Raw genomic sequence first — 19,651 nt, 5'->3', positions numbered from 1 at the left:
TTGAGTCAACTTAAAATAATTTGTAACCTGGCTGCCTTAAAATTTTAAGTTCAGTCAACTCAAAAAAAGTGTATTCAACTTGAAATGTTAAATTATACTAAGTGACAACTTAGATATTTGAGTTGAATCAACTTAAAATTTTAAGGCAGCTGGGTTACTTACCAATGTTACCACTGTTACTTAGTACAACTTAACATTTCAAGTTGACTAAACTTATTTTAGTTGACTGAACTTAAAATTTTAAGGCAGCAGGGTAACAAATTATTTTAAGCTGACTCAACAAATTGTGTTTTTTATTTTTTACAGTGTAGTTGTATCTCGGCCAAATATTGTCCTATCCTAACAAACCATAATTCAATAGAGGGCTTATTCGTTCATATAATTAATTGACCGTTGTGACTGGTTTTGTAGTCCAGGGTCACAGATAATTAATAATAATAATTAATATTAATTAATGAATGAGTGTTTTTGTACATTGAATTGATACATAATAATAAAAAACCTAAAATAAATCATATATAAAAACAAACAAACAAACAAAGAGTAGCTGTTTTTAATGTTGACTGAAAGCAATACAGGGGCATCGCTTTAACCTTGTGTGTTACTTTCCTCCGCGCTGCGCGGGATGGACCAATCAGAGTCGAGTGTGAGAATATGATGAGGATTTGAAATTAACTTTTCAAATTCACAGAGCGAATATGTACGCCAGCCAACAATCCTTATAAGTTATACTTTTTAAATGATTACACTTATATAATCATAGAAATGTGTCTAAGCAGACAAGCGCGTCGTGAGGTTCCACAGTGTTTGCGTGCTCTGGGCCGCCCACCGAACAATGTGACCGTTGTGTATCATAGCAACCGCCATTAGCGGTATTTGCCGCCCTGAGTGTTGCGTTGCGTCGCGTCGCGTCAGTCGCTGGCTGTGGAGTTTCACGCGTTTACGTGACGCGCCGCCTACGGAAGTTTCTTACAGGCTTTTACTGAGAGTTTCAGTGGATTGGAGCGTCTGACGGGCACTGACTAACATACAACCATCCGGAGAAAAACAACAACAACCGGAGCGATAAAAACACGTTGAAGTTCTGCCACAGACGAGTCTGTAAGTGTGTAACTCATTCATATTCATCAGAGAGATTGTTTGTGAGTTTACGTTTAGTTTGTCGAACTCTTGAGCGCGTTTTGCGCGTTTTTCAGTCAGTAAGCGGAATTTACTCAGACACGCGTCGATGATTTTATCAGGACAAACTCGGACAAATCTCGGTACGTGATTCTCCTGCAGCCCCACAGACACGAAAATCTCTAAACATCCATATTATTTTAAAAATAGACTTTCCAGGTCTTTATAACGGGACATTTCTGTAGTGAATATAGATTATATGTCATTTCAGTAACCCTCAGAAATATTTCATCGGCTAGAAATCACACTGAAAATGGAAATCCTTTAGTCAAAAGTGTAAGAAAAGACTGTCGGATTATTTTCTGATTTACATTTCGGTAGTTTTTCTGTCAGTTTTCAGTCTCTCTCGGTATTTCTATCTTTCTCTCTTTTCCTCTCTGTTTTTCTGTCTTTGCCTCTTTCTGTTTTTCTGTCTGGTTGCTCAGTCGCTGGAATGTTTGTCTCTTTACCCGGTAAATGCTCAGTATTTGTGTGTGTTTGTGTTTGTGTTTGTTTGTGTGTGTGTGAGTGTGTGTGTGTGTGTATGGCAAGCCGTTTTAACATTTGATCATTTTAAATGTACATTTCTGCTCAGTGGTAATTATATGTTGAACAGTGTTGGGCAAGTTACTCTGAAAATGTAATTAAATTACTGATTACTGATTACTCCTTTGAAAAGTAATCAAATTACTGTTCTGATTACTTCATTTCAAAATTAGCAGTGATGGGAATAACAGCGTTATAAATAAACAGTGTTACTAACGCTACCGTTACTGCCAAAAAAATACGGCGTTACTATCATTTATTATAATATTATTATAATTTTATTTTTCAGTTCATCTGAATGGATGCGCAGCGTACCTGTATTTGACGAGCTGTAAACTCTAGTGTGAAGGCACACGACTAGCCGTCACTTTGTCTCACACACCCAAAGAAACATACAGAGCGACAGAGTCTTATACCATGCAGAATTGACGCGCTACGTGTAAACGATATTCTTTGTTGTATTTTCCTCTCAAAACAACCGAGCTCCTTTGGAATACTTCAGCTTTTAAGAACTGCCGGTTTCTCCGGTAGTAGGCGGAACTAATGTGCAAACAGCAATCTCATTGGCTGGTGCTCACCTATTATCGTCCCTGTTTTGATTACAGCAAATCAGTTCGAGCGAATGCAGACAACGTGATTAATATTCATGAACCCAGCAGCTCATTAAACCTTAGTGTGTTTAATATTGTTATTAATAGTAGAATTCGTGGTAGTAACAAGACGTTCATAGAAACACTAAATTACAAACAATATCACCACCAGTCCTAAGTTCAGTCAACATGACAAACATGCATTCACACATGGTTATTCTAATTACTAAAGTTCTAATGGCTTTTATAATGATGCAACTCTGTTACTAACTCAGTTACTATTTGTGAGAAGTAACTAGTAACTATAACTAATTACTTTTCAAAGTAACATTCCCAACACTGCCCACAACAACATTAAAATAGTGTAGATTAGTGTACAATGTTTTATATTTATTTCATAGTTATATTAAATTAGATTTTTTTTTAAGTAACGCAATAGTTACTTTGCCTGGTAATTAGTTACTTTTATAATGATGTAACTCAGTTACTAACTCAGTTACTATTTGTGAGAAGTAACTAGTAACTATAACTAATTACTTTTTTAAAGGTACGTGCCCAACACTGGTAATTAGTTACATTACTCGTTACGTTACTTTTTCTCTGTACATCCACGAAATTTACATGAAATAGTGAACTTGTGTCTTGCATCCCAGCATAAACGCTCTGATAAAATATTTGTTATTAAAGCATCAACATTCACAAACCGCTGTTATTTTAACTAAACGCAATAGGCTGCTGCGTGTGTGGTTGCAGAATGCACGGCAGTTCGAGTGGTGAGTGGATTCTCTGATTGTCCATTGCATTTCAGAAATCAACATTGTTTAACGCTGCAAACACGTTATAAATAGAAACTCTGCCTATGCTTACGCCTATTAATCGTTTTTGTTTTATATAGTTGTTCTTGTTGCTTTTGTGCAATACATGAATAGCAAATTTTTATGTTTAGATGTTGATGACAAGATGGAGCTAAGACACCGATTTTATTATTATTATTTCATTTTTTCCTTCAGTCAAAACAATAAATATCATATCAGGGCTGTACCGTAACTTTTTTGCATACTTGTGATACAGACTTTTAATGTCTGTTACTAGAAAGAACTAGTCTCTAGTCTGTTACTAGTTACTAGTCTCTATTGAAATTGAAAGTACTAGTATCTAATGAATAAGTACTAGTGTGTAATAAATACGAGCTAGTATCTATTTAATAGGTAAGAGTATCTAATGAGTAAGTACTAGTATCTTAAAAATAAGTGCAAGTACCTAATGAATAACTACTAGTACATATAAATTATGTACTAGTCACATCTGGAATACATACTAGTTAAACTGAATAGTTCATATCTCAATGACAGATTCCCATAGAAGTCAATGGCAAAAAAATTACATTTGTTGCTAGAAAAAACAGAATAGTTACTAGTCACTACTGAAATAAGTACTAGTATTTAATGAATGAGTACTAGTATCTATTTAATAGGTACTATCTAATGTACTAGTATATAATAAATAAGAACTAGTATCTAATAAGTAAGTACTAGTATCTTTTTAAAATGTACTAGTACCCAATGAATAAGCACTAGTAACTGAAGAATAAGTGCTGTTTCTGTTGCACTTACATGACTTCAACTAAAGTAAATCTAGTGCAAACGCTCTGATTTATAATAAAATAATAAAACATTTTATTGTTCATGGGGTGTAAAAAATTGTTCTGAAAGTGATCCCAATGATGTCGTTCCCCTGTATCATTATCTTTATAGTCCTGGTGTGAACTCTGCTGTTCTCTTAAATTTGAAATGATTTTTAGAACGATATCTTTATAGTTACAGTTATTGTTAGCGGTTTTGGTGTGAACTGGCCTTAATAGATTAAATGTTAAAATAGCTTGCCACAAGTGTGTGTGTTCAGATGCACTTGTTAAGCATGAAGGAAACACTATAGTGAGTTGAAGTGAGTCTGACAGCACTAGGTATGTATAACGTGTGTGTGTGTGCGCGTTTGAGGGATGTGGTCTCAAACCACAGGATTTCACAGGCGTTGTGGGTCGACTAATAGACTTCTTAAAGAGATACAGCACCAATACCAGCGACTACAGTCGTGCTCTGCATGCACAGGACGATTTCAGTTCCTTTAACGCTCATAATAGAGATCTGTGTGAGGTGTGTGTGGAGGGGTTAACTAGTCCTGTGATGTGGCTGGAATGTTAATCAGGTTGATGTTTGTTGTAAACACTGAAGCGGCTCAGTCTAGCGTTTCTTTCAGCGAATGTTCCTCAGCGCTTCCAGTTCCCTGTGAGTTTATGGCCAATTCGCCTTTTTTATTTGTTACATCAGTGTTTAATCAAATTTTCTTATATGCAACTATAAAGCAGCAGATGATCTGACTTGGGTAATAAACGGCTGATTTTAGATAGAAATAGGTGATTAGTTTGCTGATTAACAGAAGTGCTAGTTCTCGTTTCAGTTCCAGTACCTACTAACAGTACTATCGATGGGTAATAAACATCTTATTTGCCATCGCATTTGCTATTTGCTATCTAAAACTATCAGTCATGAATACTTCAGCCAGAAATGAAAATCTGATATAAATGTGCTTATCTTCAGACCATCCAAGATATGGATGAGTTTCTTTCTTCATCAGATTTGTTGAAATGTCATAACTGCAGTGAATGGGTGCCGGCAGAATGAGAGTTCAAACAGCTGATAAAATCATTGCAGTATTTCACAAGTAATCCACACCACTCCAGTCCATCAGTTAACGTCTTGAGAAGGCAAAAGCTTTAACGTTCAGATCTCTTTTGGCTTGTAAACAGTGTTTGATCTGAGCAGGTTTCTCTGAAGGATTCTCTGGAGTGGATTATTGCGATGTTTTTATCAGCTGTTTGGACTCTCATTGTGACGGCACCCATTCACTTCGAATTGGATGGCCTGATGGTGAGCAAGCCGTTCGCTGGTTGATAATGTTTATTGATGCTTGCAAGCATATAAACATCTCTTAAGCGAGTTCTCGAGTTGCTGGTCAAAACTTCACACCGTTTGCGTTTTTGTGTGACTTTGTAAGCATGTGCCAGTAAGATGTTAACCACAACTGAGACGCTTCTTTTCTCTATTCATCCTGTTTCAGTCTAATGTGTTGTTCTGAGCAGAATGTTTTATAGAGGCTGTGAAGTGTTTCATTGCCTTTAATTGCACAGCAGTGTTATTTCTCCTCCTCGTGGTTTTTTTGGACTAAATGTGTGTGTGAAGGCTGACATATGCTGCTTTTTAGGCTGTGTACAGTGGTAGGATGGCTTCCGTTTGTGACTCACGTTTTCTACTAAGATGGGGTTTTCGAACTAGAGGCCGTAAGACTTTGGTAGGGGATCTAAAAAAACTTTGAGAGGGTTTATTTATTTATTTTTAGGGCTGCCTAAGTTGTTGTGTGCACATGAGATGTATTAACTAAATATTTTTAACATAATTGTTTTTTTGTCATAAGGGTAATTTTTTTTTAAAATTGAGATTTATACATAATCTGAAATTTGTACATCATCTGAATAAATAAGCTTTACAATGATGTATGGTTTGTTATGATAGGACAATATTTGACCGAGATACAACTATTTGAAGAATTGGAATCTGAGGGTGCAAAAAAATCTAAATATTGAGAAAATAGCCTTTAAAGTTGTCCAAATTAAGTTCTTAGCAATGCATATGTGACCCTGGACCACAAAAGCAGTCTTAAGTATCACGGGCATATTTGTAGCAATAGCCAAAAATACACTGTATGGGTCAAAATGAATGATTTTTCTTTTATGCCAAAAATCCTAAAGATCATGTTCCATTTTGTAAATTTCCTACTGTAAATATATCAAAACTTCATTTTTGATTAGTAATATGCTTTGCTAAGAACTTTATTTGGACAACTTTAAAGGTGATTTTCTCATTATTTTGATCACATATATTTACATTCACTAAATGTAATATTTAATTCTGCTTTCTACAGAAGGTCAGAAATCAAGACATTAATTGCGGTTATATACATCTTTTATTTTTCTTGTAATTATTTATTTTTAAACTGGGGGCCACAAAATGTAACAAAATATGTATTTATTTATTTATTTCTTATTTATTTATTTTTTATATTTAATGTAATTTGTAGGGCTGCCAAAGTTAATAAGTGCACTTAAGATATTAATTCAATATGTTTAACATCATTATTTTAATGTTTGCATTCGCTACTTTTTTCTCATAATTTACTTTTTAAAAATATTTTCTAAAATAAATTCTTTGTGCAAAAAAATGTCGTTTTCCTCACACAGTATGACTGGATTTTGACACAAAAATATAATGATAAAAAAATCATCAAAAGGGGATAACTGTATATGGGTGTCCTTACTAAGATGTCTTCATCTGCTTGTATTTTTGTCAGCATAGATGCATACACTGCCTATAATATCCACCAATACTGTGCATTTGGCTACGGTAGTCTACAAATACTATCTGATTTAATTTCACCTTCTGCTTCCTTTGAACGGTCTCTTGACGTACACAGAGTCTGATGTCTCAAGTTCAACTGTTGATACACTCAGAGGTCAAAGGTCATGGGCTGAATAACCATGACAGTCAGTCAAATGCAGGAGGGGTGAGACTGAGTCATGAGTGTGTGTGCGACTGTGTGTGTGTGTGTGTCAGCTTTAGTGAGGATTTGAGAATTTCAGTACCAACGTGAGTTCACAATCCCAAACGCGCTGCTTGTTTCACTTCTCACTAACCGCTTTCTCGCCCTCCATCACATACGAGTAGAGAGTTTAGAAAGACAACTCCTGTTCAGAAATGAATGATCAGTAGTGGTGCTCAAAAGTTAAACGCTAGTGATGAAACCTCTGTCTTAAGTCAGGGCTCTACAGTGTGACCATTTTAGTCAAACTACTGTGTGCGACTATAAAAAAATATTTAGGAGGAGCAGTGCGACTGGCCCGATCAGCATATTTGTGTTGGCGCTGAGGGGAAATTCAAAGCTTTGAGTAACGTGTCACAGACATATCTCTCCAATCCTTTCATGGACAAAGTGTAAATAAGAGATTGATTGTGCAGTATGGAGAGCTTCATTCATTATACTGAAACTTTGTGAGACTGCGATGAACTAAGATGAGTGACAGCTTTAATGATTTATAAGGGAGTTTGTAAATGAGATATTGATTTATTATAAGTTAAATAAACAGGAAGTTAATATCTGTCTGACTATAACACTATTGCCTGATTTTGCTCTATTTCGTTGTCAAAAATAGTCACAACTGAGCCGCTGTGCATCTCCATTCACACAGCGGTGTTTCGTTTATGAATGAACGTGGGTTTTTTAAACGAATCCAGTGAGTCAATGATTCAATTTCCCATTCATAAAGACACTCACTTGCTTTATTCCTGAATGAATCAGCTGTTCGAATGAATCAAATGAATGAATGATTCAACAATTAAAATCAGTGGCTTGCTGCCACCTACTGGCAGATTTAGTTTCATTTTTAAAGTATCTTTTCAGTTATTTAAATCATTTAATATTTCTATATTCAAAATTTTATGTTTAAAACATTAATCTCAACATGAATTTGTGAATTTGATTGCACTCGTGCCCCTCTGAGCCACATTAAACATGAAAATGTGCCACCTCTGTAGTACAAATACATTTTTCTAACACTGATTTCATTTTATTGGCAACTTATTCTACTTGTTTTTAGTCTGTGGTGTTAATTAGAAATTTTAAAAAGCTTATAAAATATTATTATTTTTTTTTTTTAAATTTACATAAAAGATGACATACTTTTAATAAAGTTAGAAAAATGCCATTACAAAGGTAAAAGAAAATTGCCCTGTAAAACACTTTAAGGAGTCAAATATCACCTCATAATGGTCCCGCCTCGGGTCACGCCCAATCGACCTCCCCTAATTTTTGATCAGATTTTTTGATTATTGATTAGAAGGTGCTCCTGAAATTTTAACTGTGGTCCTAATTTTTTTAAGTAAAGCAAGTGTATAGCCCTGTAAGTAAAGTTTTTCTTTCTCAGTTAGCATTTTAAAGGAGAAGTCCACTTCCAGAACAACAGTTTACAGAACAACCCCCTTGTCATCCAAGATGTTCATGTCTTTCTTTCTTCAGTCGTAAAGTAAATTGTTTTTTGAGGAAAACATTTCAGGATTTTTCTCCATATAATGGACTGATATGGCGCCCCGAGTTTGAACTTCCAAAATACAGTTTAAATGCAGCTTCAAACGATCACAAATGCGGTTGTAAACGATCCCAGCTGAGGAAGAAGGGTCTTATCTAGCAAAACGATCTGATATTTTCATTAAAAAAATATACAATTTAAATACTTTTTAATGTCAAACACTCGTCTTGTCTTTCTCTCCCTGAACTCTGTGTATTCTGACTCAAGACAGTTAGGGTATGTCGAAAAACTCCAATCGTATTTTCTCCCTCAACTTCAAAAATCATTTCAGTATCATCCTACATCACTGCAGAAGAACAGACACAGTGTTTGCAAAGTGAACATGCAAAGATCAAACACCCTTAACAAAAAAGGTAAAAAAGTGATATAGGATGATTTTGAAGTTGAGGGAGAAAATACGATTGGAGTTTTTCCACATACACTAACTGTCTTGAGTCAGAATAAGAGTTCAGGGAGAGTAAGACAAGACGAGCGTTTAAGGGTTAAAAAGTATATAAAACTGCAATTTTTTTTTAGAAAATAACCAATCGTTTTGCTAGATAAGACCCTTCTTCCTCAGCTGGGATTGTTTACAACCGCATTTGTGATCGTTTGAAGCCGCATTTAAGCTACATTTTGGAAGTTCAAACTTGGGGCGCCATATCAGTCCATTATATGGAGAAAAATCCTGAAATGTTTTCCTCAAAAACCATAATTTCTTTACGACTGAAGAAAGAAAGACATGAACATCTTGGATGACAAGGGGGTGAGTATATTATCTGTAAATTGCTTTCTGGAAGTGAACCTATGGATGGAAAAACAGTCATGGCAATAAGTATACAAAACGCAATGATTATATATATATATATAGTCAATTGTATAAATAGTGTGCGTTACTAGTAAGATCTGTATACTGAATGCTGTGTAAAAACAATGTTGAGGAGATCATAAGCTGTTTATTGGCATAACTGCGCAGTATTCAATGACTACAAACTCAACCATGCTGTGTTTTCACTTTAAGACGTGCAGAAGGCCTGTATTTATATCATCATCTTTTTTTATACTTGTTATGACCTTAAACTACAAGTTACAGTTTAGACTCCTCTATATTTGGTTAGTTTGTGCTTTGGATTGGGATTCGTGTTCAGATGAGCTGCTCTCATGTTTCTGCAAACACACGTGACCTGAAGATTCACTCATGAATGTGGAGCGTCTAGTTTTCCACCGCTGACAGGGATATTCATATGTGTGAGTGTGTGTGTGTGAGTGTTGGGTTTTAATTACACATGCAAATCTCTTTCTTAGACAACAGCATGTATTGTATGTTAGAGAATACCTCTTGAAGTCTTTTTAGTTTTTCTCGTGGAAATGGACGGTTTTACCCAGTTCACAAACACACACCCGGCCGTTTCACACTTTGAAGTGTTTGTTTGCATTTAACAGATGCACTTCCTGGTAAAATGATACAGTTCTTTTAAATGAGGAAGCATTCTAAAAACTTGGTTTGATTGTTGATCTGTGTGGGAGTTTGATTTGCTTACTGCTTTTAGTTATTATATTAATAATACATTTGAGCATTAAACTTGTAAGAGAGTTTCAGCCAAACTGATCATCTTAAGACCTCTTTGATATCTGATGATGATTTCCTGATATGAGCTAATTATAACTCAGAAGAAGAGGAGGAAGTGCCTTTGGCTGAAAATGATTCACGAGAGTTTCATGTGAAGCACATGAAGCGTTTGGAATGTTCACTTTTACAGTAACCTGAATATGAAACGCACTCATCTTGACGTCGGTCATGTGATGATCCAACGACGAGTTTCTTCAGTTTAAATGTCTGATTGCGATTCATCAGGTCTGTTTAACAACTCGGATGCTCCTCAGAAGTAACTCTGTGGTTCAGCATTTTTAAGCAACTGCGGTCAGTTGCAGCAGTCGTGTGGGAAAAACGGACACAGCGTTACTAACATTGCTAAATCTTTAAGTGTTGCACCAGTGTGTTTAGAGTAAAAGAGCAACTTGTGCTGTCCCTGACAGGAGACGGTATTATCGATAATGATGTTTGAGGAACCGGTGTTAAAACAGAAAAGGATTGGAGGTGGAAGGAGCTGCTTCTGTTTTTGTGTGCGTGAATGGTGTTTTGTGATGGTGAGGAGTCGAACCGCATGACCAGCGCTCCTCCAGACGGTCTGTCTGTCTGTCGTCTGTCTGTCTCTCGTCTGTGGTGGGAACATGAGTGGGTTGAAAGCTTCAGTCGCTCGTTCCAAAACATTTCAGCAGCACAGCTTCTGTATATTATAACGTAGAGTGATTTAGAAATCATGCGTGACGGCTCTTTATAAAGGCATGGTCTATTAATATCTGTAGTTCATCTGACTGATAATGAGCTGGAAAATGATCTTATCTGAGCAGGAACAGGAAATTGCATGCAGGAAGTGAGTTTTTCTCAAATGTTGCTGTCTTAATGATGTGGGCATTGATATTAGTTTTTGTTTGAGTGTTTTGCTGAGGCTATAAATGTCAGCGTGTCATAATGGAGTAAAAATGGCTTTTACAAGGTCTTAATTCACCCTTACACAAATTAAGGCCTGAAAAGGTCTTAGTAGTGGCAATGTTGCATGAACTGCAAAAATGAATGCCTTCCTTATTTCTGTCATGCTTTTCAGGAGAAGTTTCTGAACGTCCTTAAATCAAGATGCATTTACAAAATAAAGATATAAAATCTTGTTTTCTGAGAAACTGATCAAAATTAATCGGGTTTGCATTTCAAAACTGAACAAATGGCATATAAAAACCTTGTTTCCCCTTTGAATTAAGTTGATGTTTTGAGCCTATGGGCAAATATTTTTAATTTGAAACACTAAATATTGATTGGTTTCTCATGAAATGAGACTTCTTATGTTTGCTCATGAAGTGGTCTACAAAAAGTCTTAAATATACCTTTAGAAAACCTGCAGGGTGTAAATATAATGGTCTTGTCATCTGACGGGTAACTGTTAGGTGCTGCAAAATAGTAAAATGATTCAAATTTCATTTGATTAACAATTTAAAATAAATCGCATGAAAAGCATTCGTTTTTTTGATAGTAAATTTCTATTAACAAAAAAATATATAAATATATATTTTTGAAAATTATTAGTATTTTTTAAAAATAGATTAGTACATATAAAAGTTTAATGAATTAAAAAATAATAATAATTATTAAAATTTAATTAAGCCATTTGAATGAAATACAGAAAAATGTTAATAAAATAAAAAACACAAAATTTGGGAAAAAAAATCATACTGATTTCATCAGACTCTTGTATGAGCTACTGTGCATATTGTTGCTCTTGTATTATAAATGTCTTGTGATCTTAGTCTGCTTAAGTAAACATCTCGGATGCCTTAAGTTCTTTTTCTACAGGAATTCCGTGCAGAATTTTCACCACATGTTTTCGTTAGAGTGAAAATATGAGGAACAAAATGACAGTGAGTGTTCATGCACGTTCGGTTTCAGTAAGAGATGCAGACAGTCTCGTGCAGTGTATGACTGCTGATGTTTTCTGTAATGCTGTTCACTGGAGCACTAAAGACGCACGTCTCTGTAGAGTGGTTTTAAACTATGGATTGTGAAGAATATTCCCCAAAATTTATGTTTTTTTTTTAAATAAAAATTAATGCAATGGTTTTATGGTCATCAAAATATTTATGGCCAGTAAATTAACCCACCGTTGGATATTTACTACTCAATTTTCAATCTTTTTAAATTTAAAAAATAAAAATAAAATTCTGATTCACAATAAATAAACAAATAATAAATAAATAAATCAGTTCTGACCCACAATAAATAAATCAAATTAAATTCTGACCCACATCAAATAAATAAATGCATTAATAAATAAATAAATAAATAAATTCTAACCCACAATAAATAAATTAATTAATTCTGACCTACAATAAATAAATAAAAAAATATGACCCACATTAAATAAATAAATTCTGACCCACATTAAATAAATAAATAAATTCTGACCCACAATAAATAAATAAATAAATACTGACCCACAATAAATAAATAAATAAATAAATAAATACTGACCCACAATAAATAAATAAATAAATAAATAAATAAATAAATTCTGTCCCACATTAAATAAATAAATAAACAAATAATCCAGAACACACATTTTTTTAAATTATTAATTATTTTTTACATTCTTTTCATTAGACCGTGCGCTCAGTAAATTTCTAATCTTTATAAATCCTAATCAGTCTGATGATCTCTCTCTCTCTCTCTCTCTCTCTCTCTGTGTCAATAGACGATGATTCCTTGACCTCATCCCATGTAGAAGAATTCCTGCAGTGTTCGTCCTGCAGCATCGTGTTCTGGTCATGTCCTTCGTCCCGCCGGAGAGTTCCCAGCCTGTGGCCGAGTGGCTGAATGGCCTCCGGCTCGACCAGTACTGCTCGGCCTTCCAGGAAGCCGGACTGCGAACGCTGTGGGAGTGTCAGGATCTAACCTCCGCCCAACTGCAGCAGATGGGCGTGGCTCTGCCCGGCCACAGGAAGCGGATCCTCGGCAGCCTGCACAAGCTCTTCCCCTCGGCGGTGACCATGGAGGAGGACGAGGAGCGAGAGGAGGACAGACCCGTCGCCCGAGAGAGGACCAGATTCAAAATGACTCCAGACGGCGGCACAACAGAAAACAGCGTCGCTGGTAGGCGACCGCCTCCCGTCCCGCCTCGGGTCACGCCCAATCGACCTCCCGTCCCCTTCACGCCTGGATCGGTAACCACGGTGACCGCTCCTGACCCCGTCGGCGTTCCTGAACAAAGGGAAACGCCCACACCTGCTGAACGATCCAAGCCCATCCCGACTCCGAGGCCACGCCCAGAACACCTGTCTCTTAAAGGGCCGGTGCAGCATCTCCAGACGAGCGAGAGGAAACAGTCTCCTGTGTCCCCCACTCCCTCATCCTCTTCATCCTCCTCATCGGAGCGCTTCCACCTGTACGAGCAGTGTTCGTCTCCCTCTCAGGGAGAAGCGGGCGCTCCTCCTCTTCCTCCTAAGAGCTACGCCGTGGGCGTCTCTAAAGAGCCCAGAGATAGCCCGTCACCTCCTCCGGTCCCCTACAGACCCCCCGTTCCACCTCCACGCGCCTCCGTCTGCCCCAGGACTACACATCCCAGAAGCACGTCATCCGGAAGCCCGCCCTTGATCAGGTACAGGACGCACTTTATTTGTTTGGTGTAACTGCTGCACTGTTTAGTATGTAATACTGAATTTTCTATACCGAAATTAAAGTTTTCATTGATTTTTCACATTTATAATGACCCTGAAATTCAATATATGAGAATCAAATGCCCCTGAATGAGTTTTTGTCTTGTATTTATATGTAGTTCAGTAGTCTGGCATTTTAGACGGAATATTGTGTGTTTTTTGCTCTGTTTTGCCACAAAAATAGTGAGCGACAAAGTGGTATTTTGTTTCTGAATGAATCAGTGTTTTTGAACAACTCAGTGATTCAGTGATTCATTCATAAAGAGTCACTTGCCTTGTTCCTGAATGAAGCTTTTTAATGAATCGGTTGCATGAATAATTCAACGACTCACTCTTTTAACACAAAAAGAAAATTAAAATAAGGTTACATTAAATAAAATGACTGAAGCGTACAACTGAAAATTAACAATTAGCAAATTTTATTTTAAACTTAAATAATTGTTAAGTAGTAGCATGAATTCAATGACTCACATTTTACTAATTACATTTTATTTTAAATATTATTTATTAATATTATTAATAGTAGTATATTTAATTAATATTTTTTTTATTCTTTAATAATTGTTTTTTTTTATTTAAATGCATTATTTTAATTAGTAACTGTTAATTGTATTTATTTAATAATTATTAATTAATTACATTTATTAATTTAATAATTAACGATAAAAAAATTCAAATGAAACATTTAAAATGTAAAAATTTAAAATGCACAGATAATTTTAGGCAAGTTTATTTACATAGAACATTTCACACACAATGGTAATTCAAAGTGCTTTACATATAAAAGGAGTTAAAATAATCATTAAAAAAAATAATAATAATCACAACAAATAAAAACATTGGATTTAAAAATGTTAAAATGATTTAAAAATTGATTTAAAATGAATTAAAATAGTCAAGAATAAAAATTTAGATTAAACAACGATTGAAATGTAATGAATATGTAATATAGTGCGTGTATTTATTAAAAATTGTCCTATATTTTGGGTGGTTTTTAAACTGGATTGAGTCACCCGTCCAAAATAGCTGGGAAAAATACACCAGCTATGAAACTTTATTTTAGTATTTCTGTTATTTATAATTTTCAAAAAAAAAAAAAAATCTTTTTTTGTATGAACATTTGTGATAAACAAATCAAATTTTGCATGTAAATTTTCTAAACAAAAACAGTTTTGAATATTGAAAATTAATATTTTTGGCAAAATATCTGAGTTGCCAGAAATGTGGTGCATCGCTGCAGTCTGTTTAATGATTTCTGCGTAGAGCTTGATTTATTTATTTATTTTTTAAAATAAATTATTTATAAATGACTATTGGAAAAAGTATATCATTAATTATGATGTTTTTTTTTCTGTTTAAAAGTTTGTTAAATTAATGAGTAACACTGCAGAGACTGAGACTGTAGATAAAGTGTGATTGTTTGGTCTTGTGGTTGGTTTAATAGAGTGCAACAGTCTGTTTCAGTAATAAAAAACCCATTTATGTTCTCCATAGACGTATTGATTTTTAATGGTGACTTATAAAACTTTTTAAGACAGACGTACTTTGAGCTACGAGGTTGTTAATCAATGCTTCAAGCTTCTGTTTAAACCATCAGCCCCTATTTTTTTAAATAATCATGGTGAAAAACTACATGACCCATGATTCTGCACAGAAATCTACACCAGTTTAAATCAGCTGTTTACACCTTTAAGTCCATTTTTTTTTTTTTTATTTCTTCATTGTTTTTAGTTCAGTGATGTAACGTGATTATAGTCTCGTTAAAGCCATGAACATCACAGTCTTGTGTCTTTTTTTAAACACCCCTATTGGCAAAATGAATGGGAAAAGCAATGTTCCACTCTTGCATTTCCTTTATCACCAAGTTAAGTGCATTGCATTGTGGGATAGATCACCTCACACTGCACATTTGAGCAAATTATCCAAGTATTCTGTGCAAATTGACGATTCGCATACTAAGCACATTTTGTTAATGTGAACACAGCAGAATAACACTCCTGACTCAATGCTTTTACACAATACTCTTGCACAAACTGTAGTTTTTGTGTTTCCTGTGCACTGACTCGAGGTCATTGAGTCAGGAGGCCTGCAGACCGTCACACGGGTCAAACGGACCAGTGCAAATGAGTCAGAGCTGGAAAATGACATGACAAGCTCTTCCTGCCAGTGGGAGTGTGTTCGGTTAGTGTGATTCAGCATACTGTGAATGTGGATGGTGAGAGCGCCGCCCTCTGGTGAGCACTGAGAGTATTCTACTAGATGTGACATGATTATTAAATCATTTTTTAAATTTTATTTGATTGTACATTTTATTTCATTTAAAATTTTATTTATTTACATTTCTGTAACTTATGAATAATTAGATTTTTTTTTTTTTTAATAATTAATGTCTTTTTTTTTTGAGCCACAAATAATCACAACAAATACGGGTCCGAAATAGCTGATTATTTTGGAAAATTAAATTTTTATTTTTTCTATTTTTAATATTTAAATTTTATTTTAAATTGTATGTGATTTGAAATTTTATTTGATTTTTAGATTTTAATTAAAAAATGTATTAACTTTTTGTTTACTTTACTTTTTTTAATTTCTGTAACTTATGAATAATGTGAATTTTTTTATTTATTTATTTATTTTTTATTTTTTGAGGATTTGTTCATTAAACAGGACAGCTAGGTAGTTTTTAAGCTGCGTTGAGTAGGGGTTTTATTTTTTCCCAAATTCCATTGTTTTATTTTTTCTCACCATATGTTTTATTGTTATCAAATTGTGCGTTTTAGCATGTCTAATTATTTGAATGCATACTTAATTTATTCAAATTTATGCTTAAAATAGCCTTATGAAAGTTTTTTACCCTCAGAAATTCTGTGTTGTGTATTTAAAATATTCTGGTTATTAAATGAAGGTATAAAACATTAATTTCATTTATCTTTAATTATTGAGAATTAAGCAAACTGGACTGGACTTTTATTTTGATGGGTTGTCGTATCTACCTTTACATTTGTGTGTGTATATGATATAACGCTAGTTTCCCTAATTGAGTCACTGGTCTGAAATTAACTGAGAAAATCAGCAGTGAAGCTGGATTGTTGTATTTATATTATTTAATAATAATAATTCCTACGGTCTTACGTGTGACGGTCATTGCTTTGTACTTTGTACTGTGTGCTTTGATTTACTCTTGAAGTTTTAGCTTGTTTGGCGTTGAGTGAGTGTTATTTTTTGGATGTGTTCAGTTCTGTGATGTTGTTCTGCATGTTGAGCACTAGATGTCATTGGTTCTCCTGTGATCAATCTGTGTCGTTTCGATGTGCTACTGACCCACAATGCCATGCGTGACACCTCCTCCAGACACACGCACAGCTGTATTCCCACAAGCGTCTTGAAATGAGTGTAATTTTCCAGAAAGATTGTTTGCTGTCAGCATGTGAATGTTTTTATTTGAGAAGTTGTGGTTTTAGATTCCCGTTTCTGAGACGTTTTGAAAAGTATCAGACATTGGATATTTTTTTCATGATGATTAAGTGCTCTCATTACTTTATTGCAAAGAAAATCTTAATCTCTGTACTGTAAAGGGTCTGTACACTTTACTTTGAGTTTGTTTGTAGATTATCATTCTCATTATACAGTACTGTGAACATTTGTGTCATTTTATATATTAATATATCTTAATGTTTTTAACACAAAATAATTTTTATATTTACTTTTACATTTAATGACAATTTTTCTTCATTGCAGTGATGAGAATTTTGAAGAAAAATAATTTCACAATACAGTAGAATAATATAATAAAAATAATAAAATTTAGTTCATCCAATAAATGCAGGGTTCATTATGCAAAATACATTTTTTTTATTTTTACATAAATATAATATATAATGTAATATTTGTAATTTTTATGTTTACTTTTAATTTTAATTTAATTTAATTTAATTTAAATGTGTTTCATTTTACACCTAATTACTATTTTCTTCAATACAATGAGAATTTTAAATATATATATATATATATATATATATATATATATATATATATATATATATATATATATATATATATATATATATATATATATATATATATATATATATATATATATGTATATGTATATATATATATATATATATATATATATATATATATATATATATATTTTTTTTTTTTTTACAATACAATAAAATAAATAAATTCAGGATTAATTTCATTTAATTTAATATAATATGTCATTTAATATCTTTAATATCGGATTATTTTTACATTTGCTTTTATTATGCTTTTTAATTTTAAATTACTATTAAAGATTACTGTAATAATGAGAGAAATCCAATGATGTATAATTATGATTTAAATAATTACAATAAATTCATTACAATAATGAGAATTTTGAAGAAAAATAAATTCACAGTGCAATAAAATAAATAAATGCATGGTTCATTTTTATTCTGCAAAATATAATTATACAGTATTGTAATATATTTATTTGAAAACATAAATATTATATATAATGTATTATTTGTAATGTAAAATTATTTTTATGTGTACCTTTTATTATTTTTAATTTTTTTAAATTACTATTAAAGGTTGTTGTAAAAAGTATTTTTTAAGACTCCCATGTAGCACAAATTATGATTTTAATGTTTCACATTACACCATGACTATTTCCCTCATTACAATAATGAGAATTTTGAAGGAAAATAATTTTACAATGCAATAAAATGAATAAATGCAGGGTTCATTTTCATTATGCAAAGTATAATTACATAGCAATTTTTTAAATAATTTAGTATATAAATATAATATATAATTAATATCTTTTAATATATAATTATTTTTTACAACTTAAAAAATTACTATTATAGATTTCTGTAATAATGACTTAAATCATGATGTTTAATTATGATTTAAATAATATAATATATTTTTCACATTACAGTTTTCATAACAATAATGAGAATTTTGAAGAAAAATAATTTCACAGTGCAAAAAGTAGATAAAGGCAGGGTTTATTTTTTATTATGCAAAGTATAGTTGCACTGCTATTTTTAAGTAATTTTTTAAATATGTAACTTAATCTTAAATATAGAATTATTTTTGCATTTGCTTTTATTATATTTTTTTTAATCTAAATTACTATTAAAGATTACTGTAGTAATAAAAACTTAAAAATCCCAATAATAATAGCCAATATAATGTTTTCCACATTAAAGTTTTCACTGCATTTTCATTGCATTGACAATTTTGAAGAAAAGTAAATAAATGCATGGTTCATTTTCATTTTGCAAAACAAAGTTTAGTAAAACTGAAAGTTCACCGGTCATTTTTGTGAACAGGAGAAACAGGAGGTAGATTTCAGGAAGCTCTTTGGGTTTTTTTTTTTTTTTTTTTTTTTTAAGGTCTCCGCACAGAGGCTTGCACAGAGGCTCGCATACAGACGCGTTCACGTCTAAAAGTGTTTTCCACTTCCGCCTGTCTTCTGTGTGGTTGTTTTAGGTCTGGTTCACTCGTTCTCGACGTGGTTCTCCGGCTCTGTCGTTTTTTTTCCCACACGTTTACTGGACTGCATTTGTTCCGCTCTCTCCTCCAGACGATTCTTGGTGTATAACAGGGTTTGGGTCACTCTCATCACTCTCTGATGGCCTTATTTGGCGTGTTTGAGCACGTAAGTTCAATGTGGAAGTGAATGCCTGTTGTTCTGTTTCCTTATGTACTTTGTGTCTTTTCATTTTGCACGTTTTTACGATGATTTCTGTTTGTTTGATCAGTGTTGTTGTCATGATATTGCGTGTTCAGGATGTGTGTGTTGAGGTTTCTTTAGTGTTTCATCACAACACAAACAGAGTCAAACTAGACTATATTTTCTGTAGATGTGAGATGTAAAGCGAGTCTCACTGCCGTGATGTTGGTTAGTTTTTGTAGATGT

General features: G+C 33.4%; 1 protein-coding gene across 6 annotated transcripts in view; it reads left to right on the top strand.

Annotated features, from left to right (window-relative positions):
* Positions 1-943: 943 nt before the first annotated feature.
* Positions 944-19,651, top strand: part of LOC127177619 (arf-GAP with Rho-GAP domain, ANK repeat and PH domain-containing protein 1) — a 66,374-nt gene continuing 47,666 nt past the window's right edge. For 2 of the 6 annotated variants that reach the window (XM_051129991.1, XM_051129990.1), the window contains exons 1-2: positions 944-1,101; positions 12,771-13,673. In XM_051129991.1, the coding sequence (XP_050985948.1) occupies positions 12,844-13,673 (830 nt within the window). In that variant the 5' untranslated portion in view covers positions 944-1,101; positions 12,771-12,843. Of the gene's footprint in view, positions 1,102-12,770; positions 13,674-19,133; positions 19,391-19,651 lie in introns of those variants that run through there. The other 4 variants (XM_051129987.1, XM_051129986.1, XM_051129988.1 and 1 more) reach the window with 3 other exon arrangements.

The sequence above is a fragment of the Labeo rohita genome, chromosome 15 (assembly GCF_022985175.1).
Source record: "Labeo rohita strain BAU-BD-2019 chromosome 15, IGBB_LRoh.1.0, whole genome shotgun sequence".
Taxonomy (NCBI): Eukaryota; Metazoa; Chordata; class Actinopteri; order Cypriniformes; family Cyprinidae; genus Labeo; species Labeo rohita.
The sequence above is the reverse complement of the archived record's forward strand: the minus strand, read 5'-3'. Positions and strand labels throughout refer to the sequence as shown.